Source organism: Panulirus ornatus, chromosome 15 (genome assembly GCF_036320965.1).
Source record: "Panulirus ornatus isolate Po-2019 chromosome 15, ASM3632096v1, whole genome shotgun sequence".
Taxonomy (NCBI): Eukaryota; Metazoa; Arthropoda; class Malacostraca; order Decapoda; family Palinuridae; genus Panulirus; species Panulirus ornatus.
The window spans coordinates 46467620-46494451 of NC_092238.1; the positions used below are offsets into that span (position 1 = coordinate 46467620).

Genomic DNA, 26832 nt, shown 5'->3' on the forward strand with positions numbered 1-26832 from the left:
CCACTATAGGACACTGTAGCCCACTGTAGGACTCAGCGCTCACCCACGCTAACCCACTCTAGGATATGCTAACCTACTGTAGGACACGATAATCCACTGTAGGACACGCTATCCCACTGTAAGACTCGCTAACCTATTGTAGGACACGCTGTCCCACTGTAAGATACGCTAACCTCCTGTAGGACACGCTAACCTCCCTTTTCTCCCTTACTCAGCAGGCGTCTCACACTCCCTCACCACAGTCTAGCCGGGCACCCTCAACTCTCCACAGCTCCGATACTCAGCCCCTACTACCACAGGTAGCCTCATATCTACCGCCAGGGTCCTATTGTTGAAATTTAAAGGGCAGAACTGTTGATTTCTAGAGTCTTTAGCTTTCCCAGGTCTGACCTCTGAATATCGTTGGAAATCTGGCTTTTGGCGAAGTATAAATACAGTAAATTCAAATCAGTCAAATACTTTACAAGGTATGATTGGTGAACGCTGGGGATAGCTATAAGGCAGCCCTTTGATTGTAAACATAGGACCTTGGGTGGACAGCTGTATGGGGCACCGTGGCAGTGTTTACCTCTCTGCCTTCACTACTCGCTGGCTTAAGTTCCAATCCGGGGGTTGGTTAGAGTGTTGCTTGCATGGTATGCACAATGTTAGCTGTTCTGTGTTCCGCAGAGGTCTCAGTCTAGTTCGATCCCTTCATCAGATGGCATAGGCTTGAAGTAAACATTGATGAGGATAGTAATTGCTGATTTTACTAAATACAAGTTATAGCGTAAAATGAAAGAGCTTCACCGTCCTCACTTCCCGGACAGAACTGAGAGATAATCATGAAAATGTATCAACTCTCGCCATCTTGTTCTATGGTTCTGGTTATTGATATCTATTTTCCACCTGAAGTACAAACTACTTGTATGTATCAGGCAGAAGCACTAGGGACGTCTCGTGTGCACTGCTACAACATACTGATGCTACAATGAGGAGAATTTATTTTCCTTTTGACAAGGAAGGGTCTCACTCTACGAGCCACCATTATCTTGCTCTTGGCATCACGGGACAATGTTCGTCTTCCATGCAACCAATTAAGCCCATCGAGAGGGCCGGGGGATACCGGGACGGAATTCCGTGGGCTAAGAAGATGGGGAGATAGAAAATAAATATATGAATAAAGTAAATGATCAAATAACAAAAGACATCTGTAAAAAAGCAAAAAATTCATCGACATTATTATTACTTGTTGTTGTCTGTCCTGTTAGTTTGATTCCTCAGAACACCCTCCTTCCCTCAGGCAGACCAATGAAGGGAAATATGCCAACTCTTCGCCATGGCCAGTGTCAGGTGTGAGAGACATTGCATACCACGTTCTATATTTCCGACCATATGCAAAAGGAGTATTGTGGTCATCTCGTGTATGTTCATTAAGAACCTACTGAGCTATGTCTTGCTAACGGACGTCTTGTAAAGCAAGGAAGAGCAAGTTATCGTCTTTGGCAATGTTGTGAGGTCAGACCTGTGGTGGCTTATGACATCAAAATCTCAAGAGCAGCGTCTTTCAGTCATGAATTTATGATGCTCTTCTTTTCAGGACGAATTTCAGCAATATGACTCAATGTTTCGCCGTCAAAACGCAATGACTGGCCTTGTTTTGTTGCTTCCGTAGTGACATTGCTTTTTAGAATATATATATATATATATATATATATATATATATATATATATATATATATATATATATATATATATATATATTCGCACTAGTTCTAGAGCCCATATTGTTTTGTAGGCTTGTGACAAAGAAGCCTTGCAATTCTCTAAAACCTGACCACACAGAACCTCACGTGCAAGCATCATAACAACCTCCCACTCCTGTAATCTTGTCCGACAAAATCTTTATCGTTGTGAACCTCTTTGCAAAACAAGCCTCGACAGTGTTGCAAGAATTTGATGCAACAATACAATCCTTTTGTAATGAGCTAAGCATGAAACCAATTCCAACCCCAGTCGTGTGAGGTTAAGACGCAGCAAACACTCCAGAATTATATCAAGTCCTCCTCCGCTTTATCATCATCTCTCCTCCCTCATTCTCATCCTCCTCCTCCTCCTCCTCCGCTTCCCTCCTCCTCCACATCCTTCAGTAATCTAACATCACGACAGGATACATGGCATCAATGTTGTTTGATCTCACGACATAACCCATCAATGTTGTTGTAACCTCATGACTCATTTGGCTCCCTGAGTGGTTGATATGACAAAAAATCTCTCAGCTCACTGTGAGACTCTTAATGTTAAGATTAAAGCACCACTAGGCACATAATGTCCGTCATATCAAGTTAATGAAGTCATTGCTTACTGCCATAACACAGCTTTAGACTTCAGTGTGTTCATTACTCACGTCATTAACGAATTAATTGAATAGTATTATAAAACCAGTGAAAGGAATTTTGCTTTCTTAAAAACTTCAAAACATCAATAGGGTTAGCAATGATTTATAGAAATAGCAATTGTGCTTCACTTCAGCAACATTAGATTTTTTTCTAAGTATTCTATCTGTCAATATTTTCAAATTTTGATGTATCTAATCGTCACAGCATTAGATGTCTGCTTTTTCTTAACTTCAAAGCTTTCAGGGATTGGTAATAACCTCAGAAGCATCAGAGTATACTGCGTCGTAAACCTTCGACACTGTTGGGGTTTGAAAAATGAAAATATGGGACGGAAATGTAAACGAACTTAGTGAGTAGAGTACATAGAAGCTTTGGATGTAGATGAAACTTTAGATGACTGCAGGGTTGCTTCAGGATGTTGTGTATAGACAGGCCGAAGTAGAGTGTGGAGTGTTGACACGTAGACCAACTTTTGTACCTTAGTCTGCATTCCTCTTGCTGCGCCATGTACCAGAATGTTAAGATATGCTTTATACGCTAATCCTCCTAAGATTCATCCACTTGTAGCTATTTCAAGGGTTCTTAGTGACATGAATCTTCAGAGAGTTTCACATAGATCCATTAATGGACGAAATGGTGTGTGCTTCTCTATGTGGGAATCTAAAAAAACGTTGAAAGAAAGTGGAATGTTGGGTCGCAAAGAACTTCAAAACTACAGAACAAAAAGAATACCTTTTTTTCTTTTGGCAGACTTCCATCTCTCAGTGCTCACCACAAACCTCAGTGTACTGCTTGAGAGCTTTGCTTTGTGCCTTGAAATAAAAGTGAAATACCTACTCAAAGGGAAGATTATTGTCAATGGCATTTTCCTTTCCCTTTCATGTGCTTAAACAAAGAACGTCATTTTTTGCAACTTTCTTTTGTGATATTTTTCTCCATTCCCACAATATACTTTACTGATATGACAATTAAGCCTGAAGACTGCCTCCTATGGGAGCTGCTGCTACTTCTGCTGCTGTTAAAGCTGCTGCTGTTGGTGCTGTTGCTGCTCCTGCTGTTGCCCTAGTCATTACGCACTACCTAGATATCATGATATGCAGAACTGAAATTCATAAGTTTGATTTATCGATATCAATGACATTGCATCCTACTTGTAGACCATGTATGTAGAATGCATCTGTTATGAACAGCTGAGTATCAAATTCAGTGTATGGTTAATTAACTCTTACAGGAATTTTATTTGTTGTTGTGTGATTCCACAATTGAACAGTGGAAGAGAATATGTGCATGGTGATATATTATATAGACGAGGGACAAAAGTCCTAAGCAAGTCAGATTTCTATTAGATGAGACATGTTAAGGTATTCTTGCATTTTATTTAGACTGAGAGCCATTCTTACTGCATTTGTGATAACAACACGATGTGATAATTCATTCCGTGATAAAATCTACATATGCAAAACTGGTCAGTCTAACGGCGTTCTCTATCAACACTGAACTATCATTAACACTTTATGATCTAAGATGCAAAGAAATGTTGTTTGGCCGAAGACAGCCCAGATTTATGCGGGTAGATTTTGTGACCAAAGTGGTTCTTTACCTTCGCTTTTGGCTTTTCAGGATTCTTCTAAACAGAATGAAAATCAGCAGTGTTGTAGTGTTGTTTCATGTAGCCATATTGCTCATGCAAATCATAAACATAAGAGAGAAATTGTTTCATCATGCAGTTTCCTTAGAAGAACAATAGACATGATTGAAGGCGAGGCCGCCATGATTTAAGACAACCCCACGAAGCCAAGAGTCGAAGGCTAAAGAACCCACACGCCATTATCATCACCCACCCCTACCCGGAGCATAACCCTCTCCACTTATGTATGACGATAGCTCTTGCCGCAGGTGTCGTGGGTGAGGCGCCGCGACTGGCACATCCTGACCTCGGGGACTCTCACCTACACCAAGGAGGAGAGGTTTAGTGTCCACCACCCGGAGGGCAGCACCGAGTGGACGCTGGCCATCAAGTACGTCGAACTGGCCGACGCCGGGACCTACGAGTGTCAGGTGAGAGAGAGAGAGAGAGAGAGAGAGAGAGAGAGAGAGAGAGAGAGAGAGAGAGAGAGAGAGAGAGAGAGAGAGAGAGAGAGAATAATGAGTTTCTTTTAGTGCTTCATCCTTTTTTCTAGGAGCATTATATAGTTTTGCTGTCCATCGACGACTGATGATAATGCAGCCTTCCTGAAGGCGACACCTCACTTGCGATACAGCCACTTGCAAGCCGAGTCCAGCATATATATATATATATATATATATATATATATATATATATATATATATATATATATATATATATATATATATATATATATATATGAGAGTTGGGGTGAGAGGGTATCATTAAATTTTAGGGAGAATAAAAAGATGTTCTGGAAGGAGGTAAATAAAGTGCGTAAGACAAGGAAGCAAATGGGAACTTCAGTGAAGGGCGCAAATGGGGAGGTGATAACAAGTAGTGGTGATGTGAGAAGGAGATGGAGTGAGTATTTTGAAGGTTTGTTGAATGTGTTTGATGATAGAGTGGCAGATATAGGGTTTTTTGGTCAAGGTGGTGTGCAAAGTGAGAGGGTTAGGGAAAATGATTTGGTAAACAGAGAAGAGGTAGTAAAAACTTTGCGGAAGATGAAAGCCGGCAAGGCAGCAGGTTTGGATGGTATTGCAGTGGAATTTATTAAAAAAGGGGGTGACTGTATTATTGACTGGTTGGTAAAGTTATTTAATGTATGTATGACTCATGGTGAGGTGCCTGAGGTTTGGCGGAATGCGTGCATAGTGCCATTGTACAAAGGCAAAGGGGATAAGAGTGAGTGCTGAAATTTCAGAGGTATGAGTTTGTTGAGTATTCCTGGTAAATTATATGGGAGGGTATTGATTGAGCGGGTGAAGGCATGTACAGAGCATCAGATTGGGGAAGAGCAGTGTGGTTTCAGAAGTGGTAGAGGATGTGTGGATCAGGTGTTTGCTTTGAAGAATGTATGTGAGAAATACTTAGAAAAGCAAATGGATTTGTATGTAGCATTTATGGATCTGGAGAAGGCATATGATAGAGTTGATAGAGATGCTCTGTGGAAGGTATTAAGAATATATGGTGTGGGAGGCAAGTTGTTAGAAGCACTGAAATGTTTTTATCGAGGATGTAAGGCATGTGTACGTGTAGGAAGAGAGGAAAGTGATTGGTTCTCAGTGAATGTAGGTTTGCGGCAGGGGTGTGTGATGTCTCCATGGTTGTTTAATTTGTTTATGGATGGGGTTGTTAGGGAGGTGAATGCAAGAGTTTTGGAAAGAGGGGCAAGTATGAAGTCTGTTGGGGATGAGAGAGCTTGGGAAGTGAGTCAGTTGTTGTTCGCTGATGATACAGCGCTGGTGGCTGATTCATGTGAGAAACTGCAGAAGCTGGTGACTGAGTTTGGTAAAGTGTGTGAAAGACGAAAGTTAAGAGTAAATGTGAATAAGAGCAAGGTAATTAGGTACAGTAGGGTTGAGGGTCAAGTCAATTGGGAGGTAAGTTTGAATGGAGAAAAACTGGAGGAAGTAAAGTGTTTTAGATATCTGGGAGTGGATCTGGCAGCGGATGGAACCATGGAAGCGGAAGTGGATCATAGGGTAGGGGAGGGGGCGAAAATTCTGGGAGCCTTGAAGAATGTGTGGAAGTCGAGAACATTATCTCTGAAAGCAAAAATGGATATGTTTGAAGGAATAGTGGTTCCAACAATGTTGTATAGGTTGCGAGGCGTAGGCTATGGATAGAGTTGTGCGCAGGAGGATGGATGTGCTGGAAATGAGATGTTTGAGGACAATGTGTGGTGTGAGGTGGTTTGATCGAGTAAGTAACGTAAGGGTAAGAGTGATGTGTGGAAATAAAAAGAGCGTGGTTGAGAGAGCCGAAGAGGGTGTTTTGAAATGGTTTGGGCACATGGAGAGAATGAGTGAGGAAAGATTGACCAAGAGGATATATGTGTCGGAGGTGGAGGGAACGAGGAGAAGTGGGAGACCAAATTGGAGGTGGAAAGATGGAGTGAAAAAGATTTTGTGTGATCGGGGCCTGAACATGCAGGAGGGTGAAAGGAGGGCAAGGAATAGAGTGAATTGGATCGATATGGTATACCGGGGTTGACGTGCTGTCAGTGGATTCAATCAGGGCATGTGAAGCGTATGGAGTAAACCATGGAAAGTTCTGTGGGGCCTGGATGTGGAAAGGGAGCTGTGGTTTCGGTGCATTATTACATAACAGCTAGAAACTGTGTGAAGGAATGTGGCCTTTGTTGTCTTTTCCTAGCGCTACCTCACACACTTGAGGGGGCAGGGGGTTGTTATTTCATGTGTAGCGAGGTGGCCATGGGAATGAATAAAGGCAGACAGGATGAATTATGTACATGTGTATATATGTATATGTCTTTGTTTATTTATATATGTCTACGTTGAGATGTGTAGTTATGTATATGTGCGTGTGTGGACGTGTATGTATATACATGTGTATGTGGGTGGGTTGGGCCATTCTTTCGTTTGTTTCCTTGCGCTACCTCGCTAATGCGGGAGACAGCGACAAAGTGAAATAAAAAAAAAAATATATATATATATATATATATATATATATATATATATATATATATATATATATATATTTATATATATGTGTGTGTGTGTGTGTGTGTGTGTGTATTCATGTATTCATTTACATTTATTTACATTATTTACATTTTATTTACGTTTATTGTATTTTGTCTCGCTCGTTAGCGAGGTAGCGCAAGGAAACAGACGAAAGAATGGCCCAACCCACCCACATACACATGTATGTGCATACACGTTCACTCACGCACATATACATACCTTTATAATTCAACGTATACATATATATACATACACAGACATATACATATCTACACATGCACATAAGTCGTACTTGCTGCCTTTCTTCATTCCCGCCGCCTCCCTGCCACACATGAAATGACACTCCCCCTATTCCAAATAATCTGAGTTGTTTTTCAGAACGAATTATAGTGAAAATAATTGTGTTCACTGTTTTCTTTCACTTACCATAATGTAATTTCTCTTAAACTCCTCAGGTTAAATGGTCGGCATCCTTTTCTTTTATTTTCTCACGTGTTTAATAGTTTTGGTAACTTAAGTCCTGGCTAACCTGCTGACTTACTGACAATGTTTTCCTTTGATCATCTCTTATAATGAGGTGAAGTACGTCCTGTAGTACTGTCTGAGTCCACTGGAGCTTTTCATCATATTCTTTCCAACACTTATTGCATGACCTCTATGTGCACATTCATTTTCATTGTGTTATTTTTTTTGTTTATCTATGCTAGAGTTAAATGGTCCAGTCCGTCCTTTCGCCCGTCTTCCTTACGTTTGACGAGATAGCTGTCAGACGCAGGGATACTACCCCAACACACACACACACACACACACCCGTGCCAATAATTGATCCATTTCCGCGGTAGGACTGAAATCGCTGGCTGCTGGGGTGATATATTTTCGGGAAAATGTTTTAGTACATGGTTAAATATTTGAGCAGGAAGACTGGTGTGCCAGCAACATGGAAAGTACAAAGAGGTAAATAGCGAGGGTGAGTTATTAAACTATAGAACAATATCATTGTATTGTCCAGCAGTGTGGTGGGTAGGGAGGGAAGGAGTGATTGAGGGAGGATCTGCTACGAGTAAGAGAGGGAGTGGTGGTGGTAAGGGTGGGTGTGGTTTCCTGGCTGGGAGGGAGGGAGTATTAGTGGCAGCGGAGGGTGATGCAGTCAGGGTTAGAGGACATGACAATAATGGGAAGGATATGTTGGACCTCCACAGGAGCGAGCAGACCTGAATCTCCTGAACGTGCTATATTGTGGGAAGTATGACAAATCTTTTTCGTTTCAATACTTTTCATATATATATATATATATATATATATATATATATATATATATATATATATATATATATATATATATATATATATTTTTTTTTTTATTATTATTTATCTATTTTGCTTTGTCGCTGTCTCCCGCGCCTGCGAGGTAGCGCAAGGAAACAGACGAAAGAAGTGGCCCAACCCGCCTCCACACACACATGCACACACACACACGTCCACACACGCAAACATACACACCCACACATCCCAACGTACACACATATATACACACACAGACACACACATATACACACATGCACACAATTCACACTGTCTGTCCCTACTCATCCCCATCGCTACCCCGCCACACACGGAATAACATCCCCCTCCCACCTCATGTGCGCGAGGCAGCGCCAGCAAAAGACAACAAAGGCCCCATTCGCTCACACTCAGTCTCCAGCTGTCATGCAATAATGCCCGAAACCACAGCTCCCTTTCCACATCCAGGCCCCACAGAACTTTCCATGGTTTACCCCAAACGCTTCACATGCCCTGATTCAATCCATTGACAGCACGTCGACCCCGGTATACCACATCGATCCAATTCACTCTATGCCTTGCCCGCCTTTCACCCCCCTGAATGTTCAGGCCCCGATCACTCAAAATCTTTGTCACTCCATCTTTCCACCTCCAATTTGGTCTCCCACTTCTCCTCGTTCCCTCCACCTCCGACACATATATCCTCTTGGTCAATCTTTCCTCACTCATTCTCTCCATGTGCCCAAACCATTTCAAAACACCCTCTTCTGCTCTCTCAGCCACGCTCTTTTTATTTCCACACATCTCTCTTACCCTTACATTACTTACTCGATCAAACCACCTCACACCACATATTGTCCTCAAACATCTCATTTCCATCACATCCACCCTCCTGCGCACAACTCTATCCATAGCCCACGCCTTGCAACCATACAACATTGTTGGAACCACTATTCCTTCAAACATAGCCATTTTTGCTTTCGGTGATAATGTTCTCGACTTCCACACATTCTTCAAGGCTCCCAGAATTTTCGCCCCCTCCCTCATCCTATGATTTACTTCCGCTTCCATGGTTCCATCTGCTGCCAGATCCACCCCAAGATATCTAAAACACTTTACTTCCTCCAGTTTTTCTCCATTCAAACTTACCTCCCAATTGACTTGACCCTCAACCCTACTGTACCTAATAACCTTGCTCTTATTCACATTTACTCTTAACTTTCTTCTTTCACACACTTTACCAAACTCAGTCACCAGCTTCTGCATATATATATGGTAAACAGAGAAGAGTTAGTGAAACATTTGCGGATGATGAAAGTCGGCAAGGCGGCGGGATTGGATGGTTTTGCAGTGGAGTTTATTTAAAAAGGGGATGACTGTGCTGTTGACTGATTGGTGAGAATATTCATTGTATATTGGTGAAATGACTGAGGATTGGCGGAATGCACGCATAGTGTCATTGTATAAAGTCAAGGTGAGTATTCAAATTTAAGAGGTATAGGTTTGTTGAGTATTCCAGGGAAATTATATGGCAGGGTATTGAATGAGACCGTGAAGGCATGTACAGAGCTTCGGATTGGGGAAGAGCAGTGTGGCTTCAGAACTGGTAGATGTGTTGATCACGTGTATACTTTGAAGAATGTATGCGAGAAATACTTAGAGAAACAGATGGATTTACATGTAGCCTCTATGAGCTGGAGAAAACATATGATAGAGTTGATAGAGATGCTCTGTGGTAGGTATTATGAGTATATGTTGTAGGAGGTAAGTTGCTTGAAGCAGTGAAAAGTTTTTATCAAGATTGTAAGGCATGTGTACGAGTAGGAAGAGAGGAAAGAAATTGGTTCCCAGTAAATGTTGGTTTGCGACAGGGGTAAGTGATGTTTCCATGGTTGTTTAATTTGTTTATGGATGTGGTTGTTATAGGGTTGCGAGGCATGGGGTTTCTGCGGAGGAGGGTGGATGTGTTGGAAATGAGATGTTTGAGGACAATATGTGGTGTGAGGTGGTTTCAGTGAGTAAGTAATGAAATGGTAAGATAAATTTGTGACAATAAAATGTGTGGTTGAGAGAGCAGACGAGGGTGTGTTGAAATGGTTTGGTCACATGGAGAGAATGAGTGAGGAAAGATTGACAAAGATGATATATGTGTCAGGGGTGAAGGGAACGAGAAGTGTGAGACCAAATTTGAAGTGGAAGGATGGAGTGAAAAATGTTTCGGGCAGTCGGGGCCAGAACATACAGGAGGGTGATAGGCGTGCAAGGAATAGAGTGAATTGGATTGATGTGGTATACCGGGGATCGACGTGCTGTCAATGGATTGAACCAGGGCATGTGAAGCGTCTGGGGTAAGCCATGGATAGTTCTGTGGAGCCTGGATGTGGAAAGGGAGGTGTGGTTTCGGTGCATTACACATAACAACTAGGGACTGAGTGTGAATGATTGTGGCCTTTATTGTCTTTTCCTGGCGCTACCTTGCGACGGGAATGCATTAAGGCAGGTAGTATGAATATGTACATGTGTATGTATGTGTATATATATCAAACCACCTCACATCACATATTGTCCTCAAACGTTTCATTTCCAACACATCCACCCTCCTCCGCGCAACCCTATCTATAGCCAATGCCTCGCATCCATATAACATTGTTGGAACCACTATTCCTTCAAGCATACAAATTTTTGCCCTCCGAGATAACGTTCTCACCTTCCACGCATTCTTCAACCCCTCCAGAACCTTCACCTCCTCCCCCCATACTGTGATTCACTTCCGCTTCTATGGTTCCATCCGCTGCTAAATCCACTCCCAGATACCTAAAGAACTTCACCTTCTCCAGTTTTTCTCCATTCAAACATACCTCCAAAGTAACTTGTCCCTCAACCCTACTGAACCTAATAACCTTGCTCTTATTCACATTTACTCCCAGATTTCTTTTCCAGATCCATAATTGCTACATACAAATCCATCTGGTTTTCTAAGTATTTCTCACATACACTCTTCAAAGCAAACACCGGATCCACACATCCTCTACCACTTCTGAAACCACACTGCTCTTCCCCAATCTGATACTCTGTACATGCCTCTACCGTCTCAATCAGTACCCTCACATATAATTTACCAGGAATACTCAGTATACTTATACTTCTGTAATTTGAACACTCACCTTTATCCCCTTTGCCTTTGTACAATGGCACTATGCCTGCATTCCACCAATCCTCAGGCACTTCACCATGAACCATACATACATTGAATATCCTTACCAACCAGGCAACAACACAGTCACCACCTTTTTAAATAAATTCCACTGCAATACCATCCAAACCCGCCGCCTTTTATCTTTCGCAAAGCTTTCAGTACCTCTTCTCTGTTTGCTAAGCCATTCTCCCTTACTCTCTCACTTCGCACACCACCTCGACCAAAACACCCTACATCTGCCACTTTATCATCAAACATTTTCAGCAGCCCTTCAAAATGCTCACTCCATCTCTTCACTTAGCCACTACTTGTTATTACCTCCCCATTAGCCCCCTTCACCGATGTTCCCATTTGTTCTTTTGTCTTACGCACTCTATTTGCCTCCCTCCATAATTATCTCTCTATTTTCCCTAGAGTTTAATGATATCTCTCACACCAGCTCTCATTTGCCCTGTTTTCCACCTCTTGCACCGTTCTCCTGACCTCCTGCCTCATTCGTTTCTACATCTCCCAATCATTCTCACTACTTCCTTGCAAAAATCATCCTAACGCCTCTCTCTTCTCTTTCACTGACAATCTTGCTTTTTTATCCCACTCTTTCTAATCTGCCCACTTCGCACCTTTCTCATGGCTCAGGCGTCTTCTGCGCAAGCCATCACTACTTCCCTAAATACCTCCCATTCCTCCCCCACTCCCCCTACGTCATTTGCTCTCACCTTTTTCCATTCGGCATTCAATCTCTCCTGGTGCTTCCTCACAAGAGTCTACTTTCCAAGCTCACTTACTCTTACCACTCCCTTCACCCCAACATTCTCTCTTCTTTTCTGAAAACCTCTGCAAATCTTCACCTTCGCCTCCTCAAGATGATAATCAGACATCCCTCCAGTTGCCCCTCTCAGCATATCAACATACAAAATCACGCACCTGTCAATTAGCACGTGATCAAATAACGCTCTCTGGCCATCTCTCCTGCTTACATACGTATACTTATGTATATCTCTCTTTATAAACCAGGTATTCCTAATCACTAGTCCTATTTCAACACACAAATCTACAAGCTCTTCACCATTTCCGTTTACAACACTGAATACTCCATATACACCAATTATTCCCTCAACTGCCACATTACTCACCTTTGCATTCAAATCACCCATCACTATAGCCCTGTCTCGTGCACCAATGCTGCTAGCACACTCATTCAGCTGCTCCCAAAACAATTACCCATCATGATCTTTCTTCTCATGACCAGATGTATAGGCGCCAACAGTCACCCATCTCTCTCCATTCACTTTCACTTTTACCCACATCAATCTAGAGTTTACTTTCTTACACTCTATCACATACTCTCACAACTCCTGCTTTAGATGTGCTACTCCTTCCTTTGCTCTTGTCCTCTCACCAAGCCCTGACTTTACTCCCAAGACATTCCCAAACCCCTCTTCCCGTTTCCCCTTGAGCTTCGTCTCACTCAGAGCCAAAACATCCAGGTTCCTTTCCTCAAATATACTACCTATCTCTCCTTTTTCTCATCTTTGTTTCATCCACACACATTTAGACACTCCAGTATGAGCCTTTGAGGAGGATGCGCACTCCCCGCATGACTCCTTCTTCTGTTTCCCCTTTTAAATAGTTTAAAATACAAGGAGAGGAAGGTTTCTAGCCCCCGGCTCCTGTCCTCTTTAGTCGCCTTTTACGACCCGCATGGAATGCGTAGGAAGTATACTTTCTCCCCTATCTCCAGGGAAAGGGGAGAAAGAATTTGTATATATATATCCCTGGGGATAGGGGAGAAAGAATACTTCCCATGTATTCCCTGCGTGTCGTAGAAGGCGACTAAAAGGGGAGGGAGCGGGGGGCTGGAAATCCTCCCCTCTTGATTTTTTTTTTAATTTTCCAAAAGAAGGAACAGAGAAGGGGGCCAGGTGAGGATATTCCCTCAGAGGCCCAGTCCTCTGTTCTTAACGCTACCTTGCTAATGCGGGAAATGGCGAATAGTTTGAAAGAAAGATATATATTGTACATATAAGTATATATATATATATATATATATATATATATATATATATATATATATATATATATATATATATATATTTATATTCTATGTCTAGAAGGCCCTGCTACACTCAGAAAGCTCGCTACGTCCATCGGTGGAGACCATGAGTCATAAGTGTAGTGGTGCCGAACAATTGAGTTGTAAGCGCTCGTTATGGAATTTGTATCGTTGGTGTGAGTGATAATGGGATGTGATGAAGCAGTGCTGATGGTGTTGTAGTTATGGGTGATGTTCAGACCGTAAACGAGAAAGCGTGACTCGTGCTTGTCCTGGGGAGCTTGGCTTGTAATGGGTGTATGTCTGGTGGGTTTGAGTTCATGTTTTAGTGTTGGGAGGGCTGTGATTTAATGCTTCACTGGTTTTTTTCAGTGTATCTGTATTTGTTTTGTCAGTGTTACATCTTCTGGAGATAGGGGGATCTGTGAGTACAGATCGCTGAAGTGTGAGGCAGGGGTAAGCATTCTATTTCTACATGGAAGATGGTTGTTATGTATGGAGTGGTTTGGATGGGAGGGATCTAGTGCAGCTGAATAGGACTGAATATCGAGCATGTTGAGCTGGGCTTGTGCTTACAGGATCTCTATTTCAATGTGTATTTGCTTAGTGTTTGTCGTTGCAGGGCAGCCTCTCATTGTTCTGATTACATTCTTCTGTGCTGTCTGCATCTTTGTCATATTTACTTTGTAGAGGACAGCAGACTTAGATGGTGAAAAATAGTTTAGAGTGGAGTGGATCAAATGTTTGTGAAGGATGTTAAGAGATTTTTGTCTTGTCCAGACCTGGTGCCTGTTGATGTCCTGAGGGCATTTAGTGTGTTACTCTTTTGTCGGTGTTACCAGTGTGGGGGGGAGCTAATGTGTCGTATGCAATGCCTGGAATGATTGTTGTTTTCAGTGGGATTAATTTTCCACTCAAGGTGAATGGAGGATGTGAGCTGCATTTATGTATGTGTGGGCTTAAAAGTGTGCTTGTAGACTTTTATGGAGATACAGAAATTCTGTTCTACGTGAGTTATTGTTCCACTAGTTTAATGTAGTGTTATGTGTATTTTGTTGAAACGTGATTGTGAGGTAATCTACATATGTATAGCCCTTCACGTTGTGGTTCGCTGGAATGAATGGGATTTCTTACAGGAAGAGACTTAAGAGTGTTGGAAAGAGAACTGCTTCTTTGTCAACTCCATTGTAGAGTTTAAGTGATTCAGAGCTGAAGCCATTGTGAGTAACTGGCTTGGCGGCCTGCTATGAAACAGGCCAACCTCTCTTTGTCACAGTTGCGGAGGATGGTGGCAAGTGTCCTCTGTAGAGGATGTGTCAGGGTATACTGGTGAATGCTTTTTATGTCTGTTGCCACTAGTACTGTTTGGAGGATTGGGACGAGCTTTGATTGGTTGAAGTCATCTGTGACATGTGTGAAGTCGTAGTGTAGCGCGGTAATGGAATCGTAATGTTTGAAACACGTTGTGTGAGTGAGTTGAATGGTTTGTTTGATTCTGTTGAGGTATTTCTTTCACAGAGTTTGAATACTGAGGTGAGAAGTGGTATAAGAAAAGGGAGTTGGGTGGTTTTAGGGGAATTAGGATTGGTATTATGTAGGCAAATTTCCAGGTGTTGGGGATTGTGCTACGTAGCCAGGAGTGGTTGAAAATATCTGTTAAGTGCTTGGACTGAACATGAGCCAGAGTGTCTGATGTGAAAATTTTAGATGCTGTTATGGCCAGTAACAGGAGAGCTTTTAAAGGTTTTATTTGCGTTGTTTGTATCAGAGGGAGTGAAGGGAAAGAAGTTAGTTGTTTCTGGATGGGTTTTGTGTTGGTATTTCAAAACAATCCTGTTTAGGTGTGAGGTTAGTTTGTGGCTGATTGTTGAGTAGTGTCTCAAGTATGTTTGTGTGTTCTTTGTGAGAAAAGATTTCACTGGAATAGGTCAAGGGCGCTTCATGAGTCCAGGCTGTACTGGTGCGGAAAATGTGGGTCCTCTTTAACGTACGTCAGAGTTGATCGCTGTGGGACTTGTGGTTCAATGTGTCGAGGAAGGAGTGCCAGTGTTCAGTTTTTGTCTTTTGGTTATTTAAGATATGAATTTGTTTTCAGGCTTTTGTTGACGGATAGTGGTCTTGCCTGAAATACTTGTTTTTGGTGTATGAAGTGTGCAAAATGGAGAGAGAATCTTGGGTTGTGTTTCATTTTATATCCATATGGTATATGCTTTTTGTGCTGGTTTAGTTGGATATTTTGATGAAATATGAGACTGAGAGATCTGCGGATGGGAATTCACCAATATCAAAGCTTTTGGGCTTTGTTTCTATGCACTGTGTGAAGGTGCTTTTGATGGTTGTGTAGATCGAGTAAGACAGTTGGAGTGTTGTCAGGATGGGTAAATAGCCAGCAGACGATCCGTGTAGCAAGCTCCAGGTGGTCCGTGTGTGAAGGGCTGGTGAACAGGTGGTGGGCTGAAGATCACTTGGCTGGTCCGTACTTGAGGATACCGATGAGCTGCCGTTGGTGCGTGAGTAGGTCACCTTGGGGGTTACTGGATGTAATCCCTGAGCCATGTGAGATGATGGCCAATGAGATCATCACACAGATAACTCTCATGTATATTGGTCAGTTCTTACAGTCGGGAAAAATATATATATATATATATATATATATATATATATATATATATATATATATATATATATATATATATATATATATATATTATACGGAGAGGGAAGTATGTAGGTGATTGAATTGCAGTTAGTACTGTGAACGTTTGTGCTCAAAGGTGTTGTCATTGTCTGTGAGCTGTGTTAAAGTGTCAGTAGTATTGGAGAAAGTTATGGATTGGTGGACAATTGTTATTAAGCCTCCTTCGCGTACTTTTTGCCTGTCTTCTCCTACGTTCGTTTAGCTGTGGAAAGGTGGGAGGGAGGCTTCGGATGTGAGTCCGGTTTGTTGGATGATGGTAAGTGGATGTTGTGTTCTCGGAGTTGGTTGTAAACTCTGTATGTATTTGTTTTTGATGCCATTGGCTTTGATTTACATGTCGCGTTAGTCGCTAGGGTCTGGGGAGTAATGATGTTTGTGTGTGGAGAATAAGACTTTGCGTTTGTGCTTTTGTTTGTTGGGTATTTGTACGAAAGTTCCGTGAAGGGGTTTGTTTGGGGGAGAAGAGTAAGTGTCTGACTGGTTGCTGCATGATCAGTGCTTTGATAAGTCTTTTATGGATGACAGTGGAGGACAGCGGAAGTGGTACTAGTGAGCGCGGGTGCAGATTTTGGCACTGTGGGTAGAGGTATCCTGGTGGTCCCGGGTGAGGGTTCATGTTTCCGGGTTGCGTTAGTAGTTGGGGGATGGCGACCAGGCCATCATCCTCCAGTTGTGGAAAAAATTTCGTGAATGTGTAAAATGTTTGGGTACGACTCTTGGTCTGGTACAGCATTCCATGTGGATTATGTGGTTTATGATCAATTGTGGTTTATGACTAGTTCATAAGCATAATTCCTATGTGGTTTATGATTAATTCATCAGATGGGAACAAATGACTTTAATGATCTGTCCTTCAGAGGGAACACAGAGTAAAACACGGGTTTATGATTCGTCCCTCAGTTGAGGAAGTTTAAGATCTGTCCCTCAGTTGAAAAGCAATGTAGAGCATTTAGTCTATGATCTATCCCTCAGATGGAGAACACTGTAGAACATTGAAAGTTTGTCATCTGTCCCTCGGATATTGAACAATGTAGGATTCTGAAGTTTGGTATCTGTTCCTTAAATGGAGAACACTACGGAAGACTGAGGTTTGAAATGTACCCCTCAGATGGATAACACTACAAAGCACAGGTCTATGACCTTTCTCTCTCTCTTCCTGAGAAAAAGACTACTGCAGAACATGGAGATGTAAGACCATTCCCTCAAGTGAAGAACATTTCAGAACACTTACTATGTTATGTATATCCTTCAGATTCAGTATCTTACTTATCACTGAAGTTTTTTTTATGATCTAACCACTTCCCTGTGAACACTGCAGAGCACTAAGGTTCACACACACTTCAGAACACATCACCGTAGCCAGAACTTTTATATTCACTCAGTTCTCCTTTTTTTCCTTGGGAGGATGCAGTGGATCAGCGCAATTTCTTTTTAATCCTGTGATACGAATATATCTCATTACAGTTCCTATTGTAGGATTAATTTTTTGATTTCCATATTTATGCCCAATCATTTCCCCATAAGGCAGCAATTGCCGTTAACCGTCGCCATATTCTATATCTTATTATATTCATTTTTCGTAGAAATGTCAAAATTCCGTTGTGTTTGATGTGGAAATACGTCTAATTCCGTTGATCAAGCGTATTTTGGCTCAGACCTGATTTATTAGAAAAAGAAAACGCATAAAGTAAACCGTATGAAGGACAACAGCAAAGTCCAAGGCTTGGCTTTGACCCGGGTGATACACTGAGCCGTCTTAAAGAAATGAATACACGCACATGAACTCTTTGTGGCTTAGGTTGTGTATGGCGGCGTTGTGTTGTCTGGTCACGCTCGGAGCACCAGCCAGTGTTACTCCGCCTCCCCCAGTGATCATCACCACCACCATCCCCCACCCACCTTCGCTACCACCACGGCCACCACCAACATTACAACCACAATCTCCATCTCTACCAACGATGGCAGTGTGCCATAGGTCTCCAGCTCTAATCTTACACACAAACACACACACACACACACACACACACACACACACACACACATATGCCAAGTCCTCCCTTCTGCGTATTACTCTCTACACTACAGTACGTAGAATCCCACGGCCTTGGCATCATCCCCCTACATGGCACCGTCACGACAGGCCCTGCCACGGCATCACCAGCAGGTTCACTGGTCGGACACACGCTTGCTTACCCTAACTGTCTGGAGGCTGGGTCGTGGGCCAGACCTAGGATGTAGCACAACATGTTCTACTTGTGTGAAAACCTTATCTTCTTTTTCTCTCCTTTGTCTGCTCTCTCTCTCTCTCTCTCTCTCTCTCTCTCTCTCTCTCTCTCTCTCTCTCTCTCTCTCTCTCTCTCTCTCTCTCTCTCTCTCTCTCTCTCTCTCTCTCTCTCTCTCTCCCTCTCTCTTGTCCCATTCTCAAACTAAAACCCGTTTGTAATGACGCTTTCTATTTCTTTTTTTATCCATTGTGTACCTTGTGACGCGTCACCACGAGATAGATTTGCTCCGAATGTCCCACTTTTCTGTTGACATAACTCCTCGTGGTCAAGGATGCGGGCTCCTAGACCTCAAGTGCTGAGTTACCTCATAAGGAGTGTGTTGGGCCAACTCCTCGATAGCGTAGCGTTCTGTTGAGAAAGGTGTGTTGAACCAACTCCTTGAGAGCGTTGGGCTCTGTTGTGAAAGGTGCGTCGGACCAGCTCCTCAGGAAGTTCTTTTTCTCTTGAGTAATGTTCAAAACATGGGGCCCTGCAGGAGTAAATCTCCCTCACCGTGCAGTACAGTCGAGTTTTAACAACAGATCAACAATGAGATGAGAGTTGGGAAGATCGTATTTTTGGTTAATGTGACGCAAATGTTGTGGGTGATGAATACCATGTGATGTTTCAGTGTCGATATGATGATAATGTTACGTTACGAAATAAGGATATTCCAGGTTATTATAGATGTAGACCAACTCACTTTAAGTATATCTTGTTAATACAAACTACTAATGAAAATGTTCTTAACAAACTATTCCTCTTTTTAGGAGCAGTGTTTTGTATACTTAGATGAACTGATGAAATGACAAGTAAATCTAACTATTGCTGACAAGTCATATTGTCTAGCCATTTATATCTAAATCGTAAATTATATATTCAAGATAGTTGCTAATATGCCTATTCTACTCTATTTCATTCGATTCTTTTCACAGACAGACACAGACAGACGGACTGACAGACGGACAGACAGACAGACAGACAGATAGACAGACAGACGACAGACAGAAAGCGAGACAGACACATACACACACGCACAGAGAGAGAGAGAGAGAGAGAGAGAGAGAGAGAGAGAGAGAGAGAGAGAGAGAGAGAGAGAGAGAGAGAGAGAGAGAGAGAGAGAGAGAGAGAGAGAGAGAGAGCAACCGATGCTGTAAGGTCTCCTCAGTCACCTCCCTGTTCCTTTTACATTTATGAAAATAGCTATTTTAAGTCTCATCTGACTCTCACAAACCTGATCACGAACAATGTGGGTTGTTCAGGTATCCTCCAACACGGCTCATTCTAGATTCCCAAGATATAACTCATCAGGTTATTTGATATCAATGCATTAAAACAAATCTTGAAGTGCAGTAGATGCATGGACCAGATATTTAAATCTCTGTCAGAAATATATCTAAGCCAAAATTATTTTAATAGGCCAAAGACCTTCAAAACCAGATCAAAATTGTCTTAACTGATACCTGAAATAGTCAAATTACGGAACACTTATTATAAAGGATTCAGTGAAAAGCAACTTTGAGAAATGGTGCAATTAAGGCATCAAATACCCTCGATTTCTCATCTCACTTTCCTCATTTACCTGCGTAGTAGTCTAGCAATCATTAGAGGATCCCCAGAGCTATACAAGAGACTGTGTAGGAAAACTGGTGATTCTAAAGACTAGATATAAACTGTAGATCTCATCATTCCAGCTTTAACTCGAGGCCGGGATCTGTGAGCTGCGTCCTGCCGGCATTATTATATTCAAACGTTTTTTGAATTAAAAGATGTTAATCCCTTTCTGGTACAAGGTTATCAGGTTTATACATATATATACATATATATATATATATATATATATATATATATATATATATATATATATATATATATATATATATATATATATATATACACATAGCGAGGTAGCGCAAGGAAACAGGCAAAAGAATGGCTCAACCCATCCATATACACATGCATATACATACACGTCCACACACGCACATATACATACCTATACATCTCAACGTATATATATATATAAATACACAGACATATTTATATATACACATGTACATAATTCATACTGTCTCCCCTTATTCATTCCCGTCGCCACCCCGCCACACATGAAATGACAACACCTTTCCTTCGCATGTGTGCGAGGTAGCACTAGGAAAAGACAACAAAGGCCAAATTCGCTCACACTCAGTCTCTAGCTGTCATGTATAATGCACCGAAACCACAGCCCCCTTCCCACATCCAGACCCCAACAAACTTTCCATGGTTTACCCCGGACGCTTCACATACCCTGGTACAGTCCATTGAAAGCACGTCGACCCCGTGCTATATATACCCTATCCCCAGGGATAGGGTACATATATATATATATATATATATATATATATATATATATATATATATATATATATATATATATATATATATATATATATATATATATATATATATATATATATATATATATATATATATATATATATATATATATATATATATATATATATATATATATATATATATTATCCCTGGGGATAGGGGAGAAAGAATACTTCCCACGTATTCCCTGCGTGTCGTACAAGGCGACTAGAAGGGAAGGGAGCGGGGGGCTGGAAATCCTCCCCTCTCGTTTTTTTTTTTTTTTCCAAAAGAAGGAACAGAGGGAGGGGCCAGGTGAGAATGTTCCCTCAGGGGCCCAGTCCTCGGTTCTTAACGCTACCTCGCTATCGCGGGAAATGGCGAAAAGTATGAATAAAAAAAAAACATATATATATATATATATATATATATATATATATATATATATATATATATATATATATATATATATATATATATATATATATATATATATATATATATATATATATTTCCATTCTGTACTCAGTCCCTCCTGGTACTTCCTCACACAAGTCTCCTTCTCAAGCTCACTTACTCTCACGACTCTCTTCACCCCAACATTCTCTCTTCTTTTCTGAAAACCCCTACAAATCTTCACCTTCGTCTCAACGAGATAATGATCAGATATCCCTTCAGTTGCACTTCTCAGCACATTAACATCCAAAAGTCTCTCTTTCGCGCGCCTATCAATTGACGCTTATTCTAATAACGCTCTCTGACCATCTCTCCTACTTATATACATATACTTATGTATATCTCGCTTTTTAAACCAGGTATTCCGAATCACCAGTCCTTTTTCAGCACATAAATCTACAAGCTCTTCACCATTTCCATTTACAACACTGAACACCCCATGTATACCAATTATTCCCTCAACTTCCACATTACTCACCTTTGCATTCAAATCACCCATCACTATAACCCGGTGTTGTGCATCAAAACCACTAATACACTCATTCAGCTGCTCCCAAAACACTTGCCTCTCATGATCTTTCTTCTCATGCCCAGGTGCATATGCACCAATAATCACCTCTCTCTCTCCATCAACTTTCAGTTTTACCCACATCAATCTAGAATCTACTTTCTTACACTCTATCACATACTCCCATAAATATAAATATATATATATATATATATATATATATATATATATATATATATATATATATATATATATATATATATATATATATATATATATATATATATATATACAAATATATATATATATATATATATATATATATATATATATATATATATATATATATATATATATATATATATATATATATATATATATATATATATATATATATATATATATATATTTATCTATTTATATATATATAAATATATATATATATATATATATATATATATATATATATATATATATATATATATATATATATATATATATATATATATATATTCCTATGAGTCCATGGGGAAAATGAAACACGAAAAGTTCCCAAGTGCACTTTCGTGTAATAATCACATCATCAGGGGAGACACAAGAGAGGAATATAACAGTCAGTTGATATACATCGAAGAGACGAAGCTAGGACGCCATTTGGTAAACATATATATATAGAGCTTGGGAAGTGAGTCAGTTGTTGTTCGCTGATGATACAGCGCTGGTGGCTGATTCATGTGAGAAACTGCAGAAGCTGGTGACTGAGTTTGGTAAAGTGTGTGAAAGAAGAAAGTTAAGAGTAAATGTGAATAAGAGCAAGGTTATTAGGTACAGTAGGGTTGAGGGTCAAGTCAATTGGGAGGTGAGTTTGAATGGAGAAAAACTGGAGGAAGTGAAGTGTTTTAGATATCTGGGAGTGGATCTGGCAGCGGATGGAAACATGGAAGCGGAAGTGGATCATAGGGTGGGGGAGGGGGCGAAAATTTTGGGAGCCTTGAAAAATGTGTGGAAGTCGAGAACATTATCTCGGAAAGCAAAAATGGGTATGTTTGAAGGAATAGTGGTTCCAACAATGTTGTATGGTTGCGAGGCGTGGGCTATGGATAGAGTTGTGCGCAGGAGGATGGATGTGCTGGAAATGAGATGTTTGAGGACAATGTGTGGTGTGAGGTGGTTTGATCGAGTAAGTAACGTAAGGGTAAGAGAGATGTGTGGAAATAAAAAGAGCGTGGTTGAGAGAGCAGAAGAGGGTGTTTTGAAATGGTTTGGGCACATGGAGAGAATGAGTGAGGAAAGATTGACCAAGAGGATATATGTGTCGGAGGTGGAGGGAACGAGGAGAAGAGGGAGACCAAATTGGAGGTGGAAAGATGGAGTGAAAAGGATTTTGTGTGATCGGGGCCTGAACATGCAGGAGGGTGAAAGGAGGGCAAGGAATAGAGTGAATTGGAGCGATGTGGTATACAGGGGTTGACGTGCTGTCAGTGGATTGAATCAAGGCATGTGAAGCGCCCGGGGTAAACCATGGAAAGCTGTGTAGGTATGTATATTTGCGTGTGTGGGCGTGTGTATGTACATGTGTATGGGGGGGGTTGGGCCATTTCTTTCGCCTGTTTCCTTGCGCTACCTCGCAACCGCGGGAGACAGCGACGAGGTATAAAAAAAAAAAAAAAATATATATATATATATATATATATATATATATATATATATATATATATATATATATATATATGTATATATATATTCTGGAAGGAGGTAAATAAAGTTCGTAAGACAAGTGAGCAAATGGGAACTTCAGTGAAGGGGGCTAATGGGGAGGTGATAACAAGAAGTGGTGATGTGAGAAGGAGATGGAGTGAGTATTTTGAAGGTTTGTTGAATATGTTTGATGATAGAGTGGCAGATATAGAGTGTTTTGGTCGAGGTGGTGTGCAAAATGAGAGGGTTAGGGAAAATGATTTGGTAAAACAGAGAAGAGGTAGTAAAAGCTTTGCGGAAGATGAAAGCCGGCAAGGCAGCAGGTTGGATGGTATTGCAGTAGAATTTATTAAAAAAGGGGGTGACTGTATTGTTGACTGGTTGGTTAGGTTATTTAATGTATGTGTGATTCAGGATGAGGTGGCTGCGGATTGGTGGAATGCTTGCATAGTACCATTGTACAAAGGGAAAGTGGATAAGAGAGAGTGCTCAAATTACAGAGGTATAAGTTTGTTAGTATTCCTGGTAAATTATATGGGAGGGTATTGATTGAGAGGGTGAAGGCATGTACAGAGCATCAGATTGGGGAAGAGCAGTGTGGTTTCAGAAGTGGTAGATGACGTGTGAATCAGGAGTTTGCTTTGAAGAATGTATGTGAGAAATACTTAGAAAAGCAAATGGATTTGTATGAAGCATTTATGGATCTGGAGAAGGCATATGATAGAGTTGATAGCGATGCTCTGTGGAAGGTATTAAGAATATATATGGTGTGGGAGGCAAGTTGTTAGAAGCAGTGAAAAGTTTTTATCAAGGATGTAAGGCATGTGTACGTGTAGGAAGAGAGGAAAGTGATTGGTTCTCAGTGAATGTAGGTTTGCGGCAGGGGTGTGTGATATCTCCATGGTTGTTTAATTTGTTTATGGATGGGGTTGTTATGGAGGTGAATGCAAGAGTTTTGGAAAGAGGAGCAAGTATGCAGCCTGTTGTGGATGAGAGAGCTTGAGAATTGAGTCAGTTGTTGTTCGCTGATGGTACAGTGCTGGTGGCTGATTCATGTGAGAAACTGCAGAAGCTGGTGGCTGACTTTGGTAAAGTTTGTGAAAGATGAAAGTTAAGAGTAAATTTGAATAAGAGCAAGGTTATTAGGTACAGTAGGGTTGAGGGTCAAGTCAATTGGGAGGTAAGTTTGATTGGATAAAAAGTGGAGGAAGTAAAGTGTTTTAGATATCTGGGAGTGGATCTGGCAGCGGATGGAACCATGGAAGCGAAAGTGAATCATAGGGTGGGGGAGGGGGCGAAAATTCTGGGGGCCTTGAAGAATGTTTGGAAGTCGAGAACATTATCTCGGAAAGCAAAAATGGGTATGTTTGAAGGAATAGTGGTTGCAACAATGTTGTATGGTTGTGAGTCGTGGGCTATGGATAGAGTTGTGCGCAGGAGGGTGGATGTGCTGGAAATGAGATGTTTGAGGACAATATGTGGTGTGAGGTGGTTTGATCGAGTAAGTAATGTAAGGGTAAGAGAGATGTCTGGAAATAAAAAGAGCGTGGTTGAGAGAGCAGAAGAGGGTGTTTTGAAATGGTTTGGGCACATGGAGAGAATGATTGAGTAAAGATTGACCAAGAGGATATATATGTCGGAGGTGGAGGGAACGAGGAGAAGTGGGAGACCAAATTGGAGGTGGAAAGATGGAGTGAAAAAGATTTTGTGTGATCGGGGCCTGAACATGCAGGAGGGTGAAAAGCGGGCAAGGAATAGAGTGAATTGGATCGATGTGGTATACCGGGGTCGACGTGCTGTCAATGGATTGAATCAGGGTATGTGAAGCGGCTGGGGTAAGCCATGGAAAGTTCTGTGGGGCCTGGATGTGGAAAGGGAGCTGTGGTTTCGGGCATTATTACATGACAGCTAGAGACTGAGTGTGAAGGAATGGGGCCTCTGTTGTCTTTTCCTAGCGCTACCTCGCACACATGAGGGGGGAGGTTGATGTTATTCCATGTGTTGGGAGGTGGCGATGGTAATAAATAAGGGCAGACAGTATGAATTATGTACATGTGTATACATGTATATGTCTGTGTGTGTATATATATGTGTACATTTAAATGTATAGGTATGTATATTTGCGTGTGTGGACGTTTATGTATATACATGTGTATGGGGGTGGGTTGGACCATTTCTTTCGTCTATTTCCATGCGCTACCTTCGTCAACGCGGGAGACAGCGACGAAGCAAAATAAATACATAAATGTAAATAATATATATATATACATATATATATCCCTGGGGATAGGGGATTAAGAATACTTCCCACGTATTCCCTGCATGTCGTAGAAGGCGACTAAAAGGGGAGGGAGCGAGGGGCTGGAAATCCTCCCCTCTCATTTTTTTTTTTTTTAATTTTCCAAAAGAAGGAACAGAGGGGGCCAGGTGAGGATATTCCAAAAAAGGCCCAGTCCTCTGTTCCAAACGCTACCTCGCTAACGCGGGAAATGGCGAATAGTTTAAAAGAAAAGATATATATATATATATATATATATATATATATATATATATATATATATATATATATATATATATATATATATATATATATACATATATATATAAATATATATATATATATATATATATATATATATATATATATATATATATATATATATACATCAATATATATATATATATATATATATATATATATATATATATATATATATATATATATATATATATATATATATATATATATATATATATATATATACATTTATATATATATATATATATATATATATATATATATACATTTATATATATATATATATATATATATATATATATATATATATATATATATATATATATATATATATATATATATATATATATATATATATATATATATATATATATATATATATATATATATATATATATATATATACTTCGCTCTCCCTTCCTCACACACACACACCGATCATATGTGCCAAGGGACCTGCCCATCCACTGTTGGCTGAGAGACACCATATTAAGGCACATCCAGGAAGGGGACATGCGCCTCCAACCACTACCGTGAAGTGCTCCTTGTGTGTCTCAAACACATGCAACCGGTAATGTGAGAAGGCCTCTCGCACCTGTAGGAAAATAGCAGCACAACGTCGGCACTGAAGAACACCTAGGAAGAGGAAATGTCCCAGTTGCCAACGGAACTACCTTGGCCCACCAGTGATGCTACTACGTTTGTAAATCAAGAACCATTGCAACACAAACCTCGCCAGGTGGT

At 40.8% G+C, this 26832-nt stretch overlaps 1 protein-coding gene across 3 annotated transcripts in view; it reads left to right on the plus strand.

Moving 5' to 3' along the window:
* LOC139753870 (opioid-binding protein/cell adhesion molecule homolog) overlaps positions 1-26832 on the plus strand; it is an 842066-nt gene that overhangs the window by 738463 nt on the left and 76771 nt on the right. For 2 of the 3 annotated variants that reach the window (XM_071670824.1, XM_071670826.1), the window contains exon 4: positions 4263-4436. In XM_071670824.1, coding sequence (XP_071526925.1) covers positions 4263-4436 — 174 coding nt within the window. The remainder of the gene's footprint in view (positions 1-4262; positions 4437-26832) is intronic. The other variant, XM_071670827.1, reaches the window with a different exon arrangement.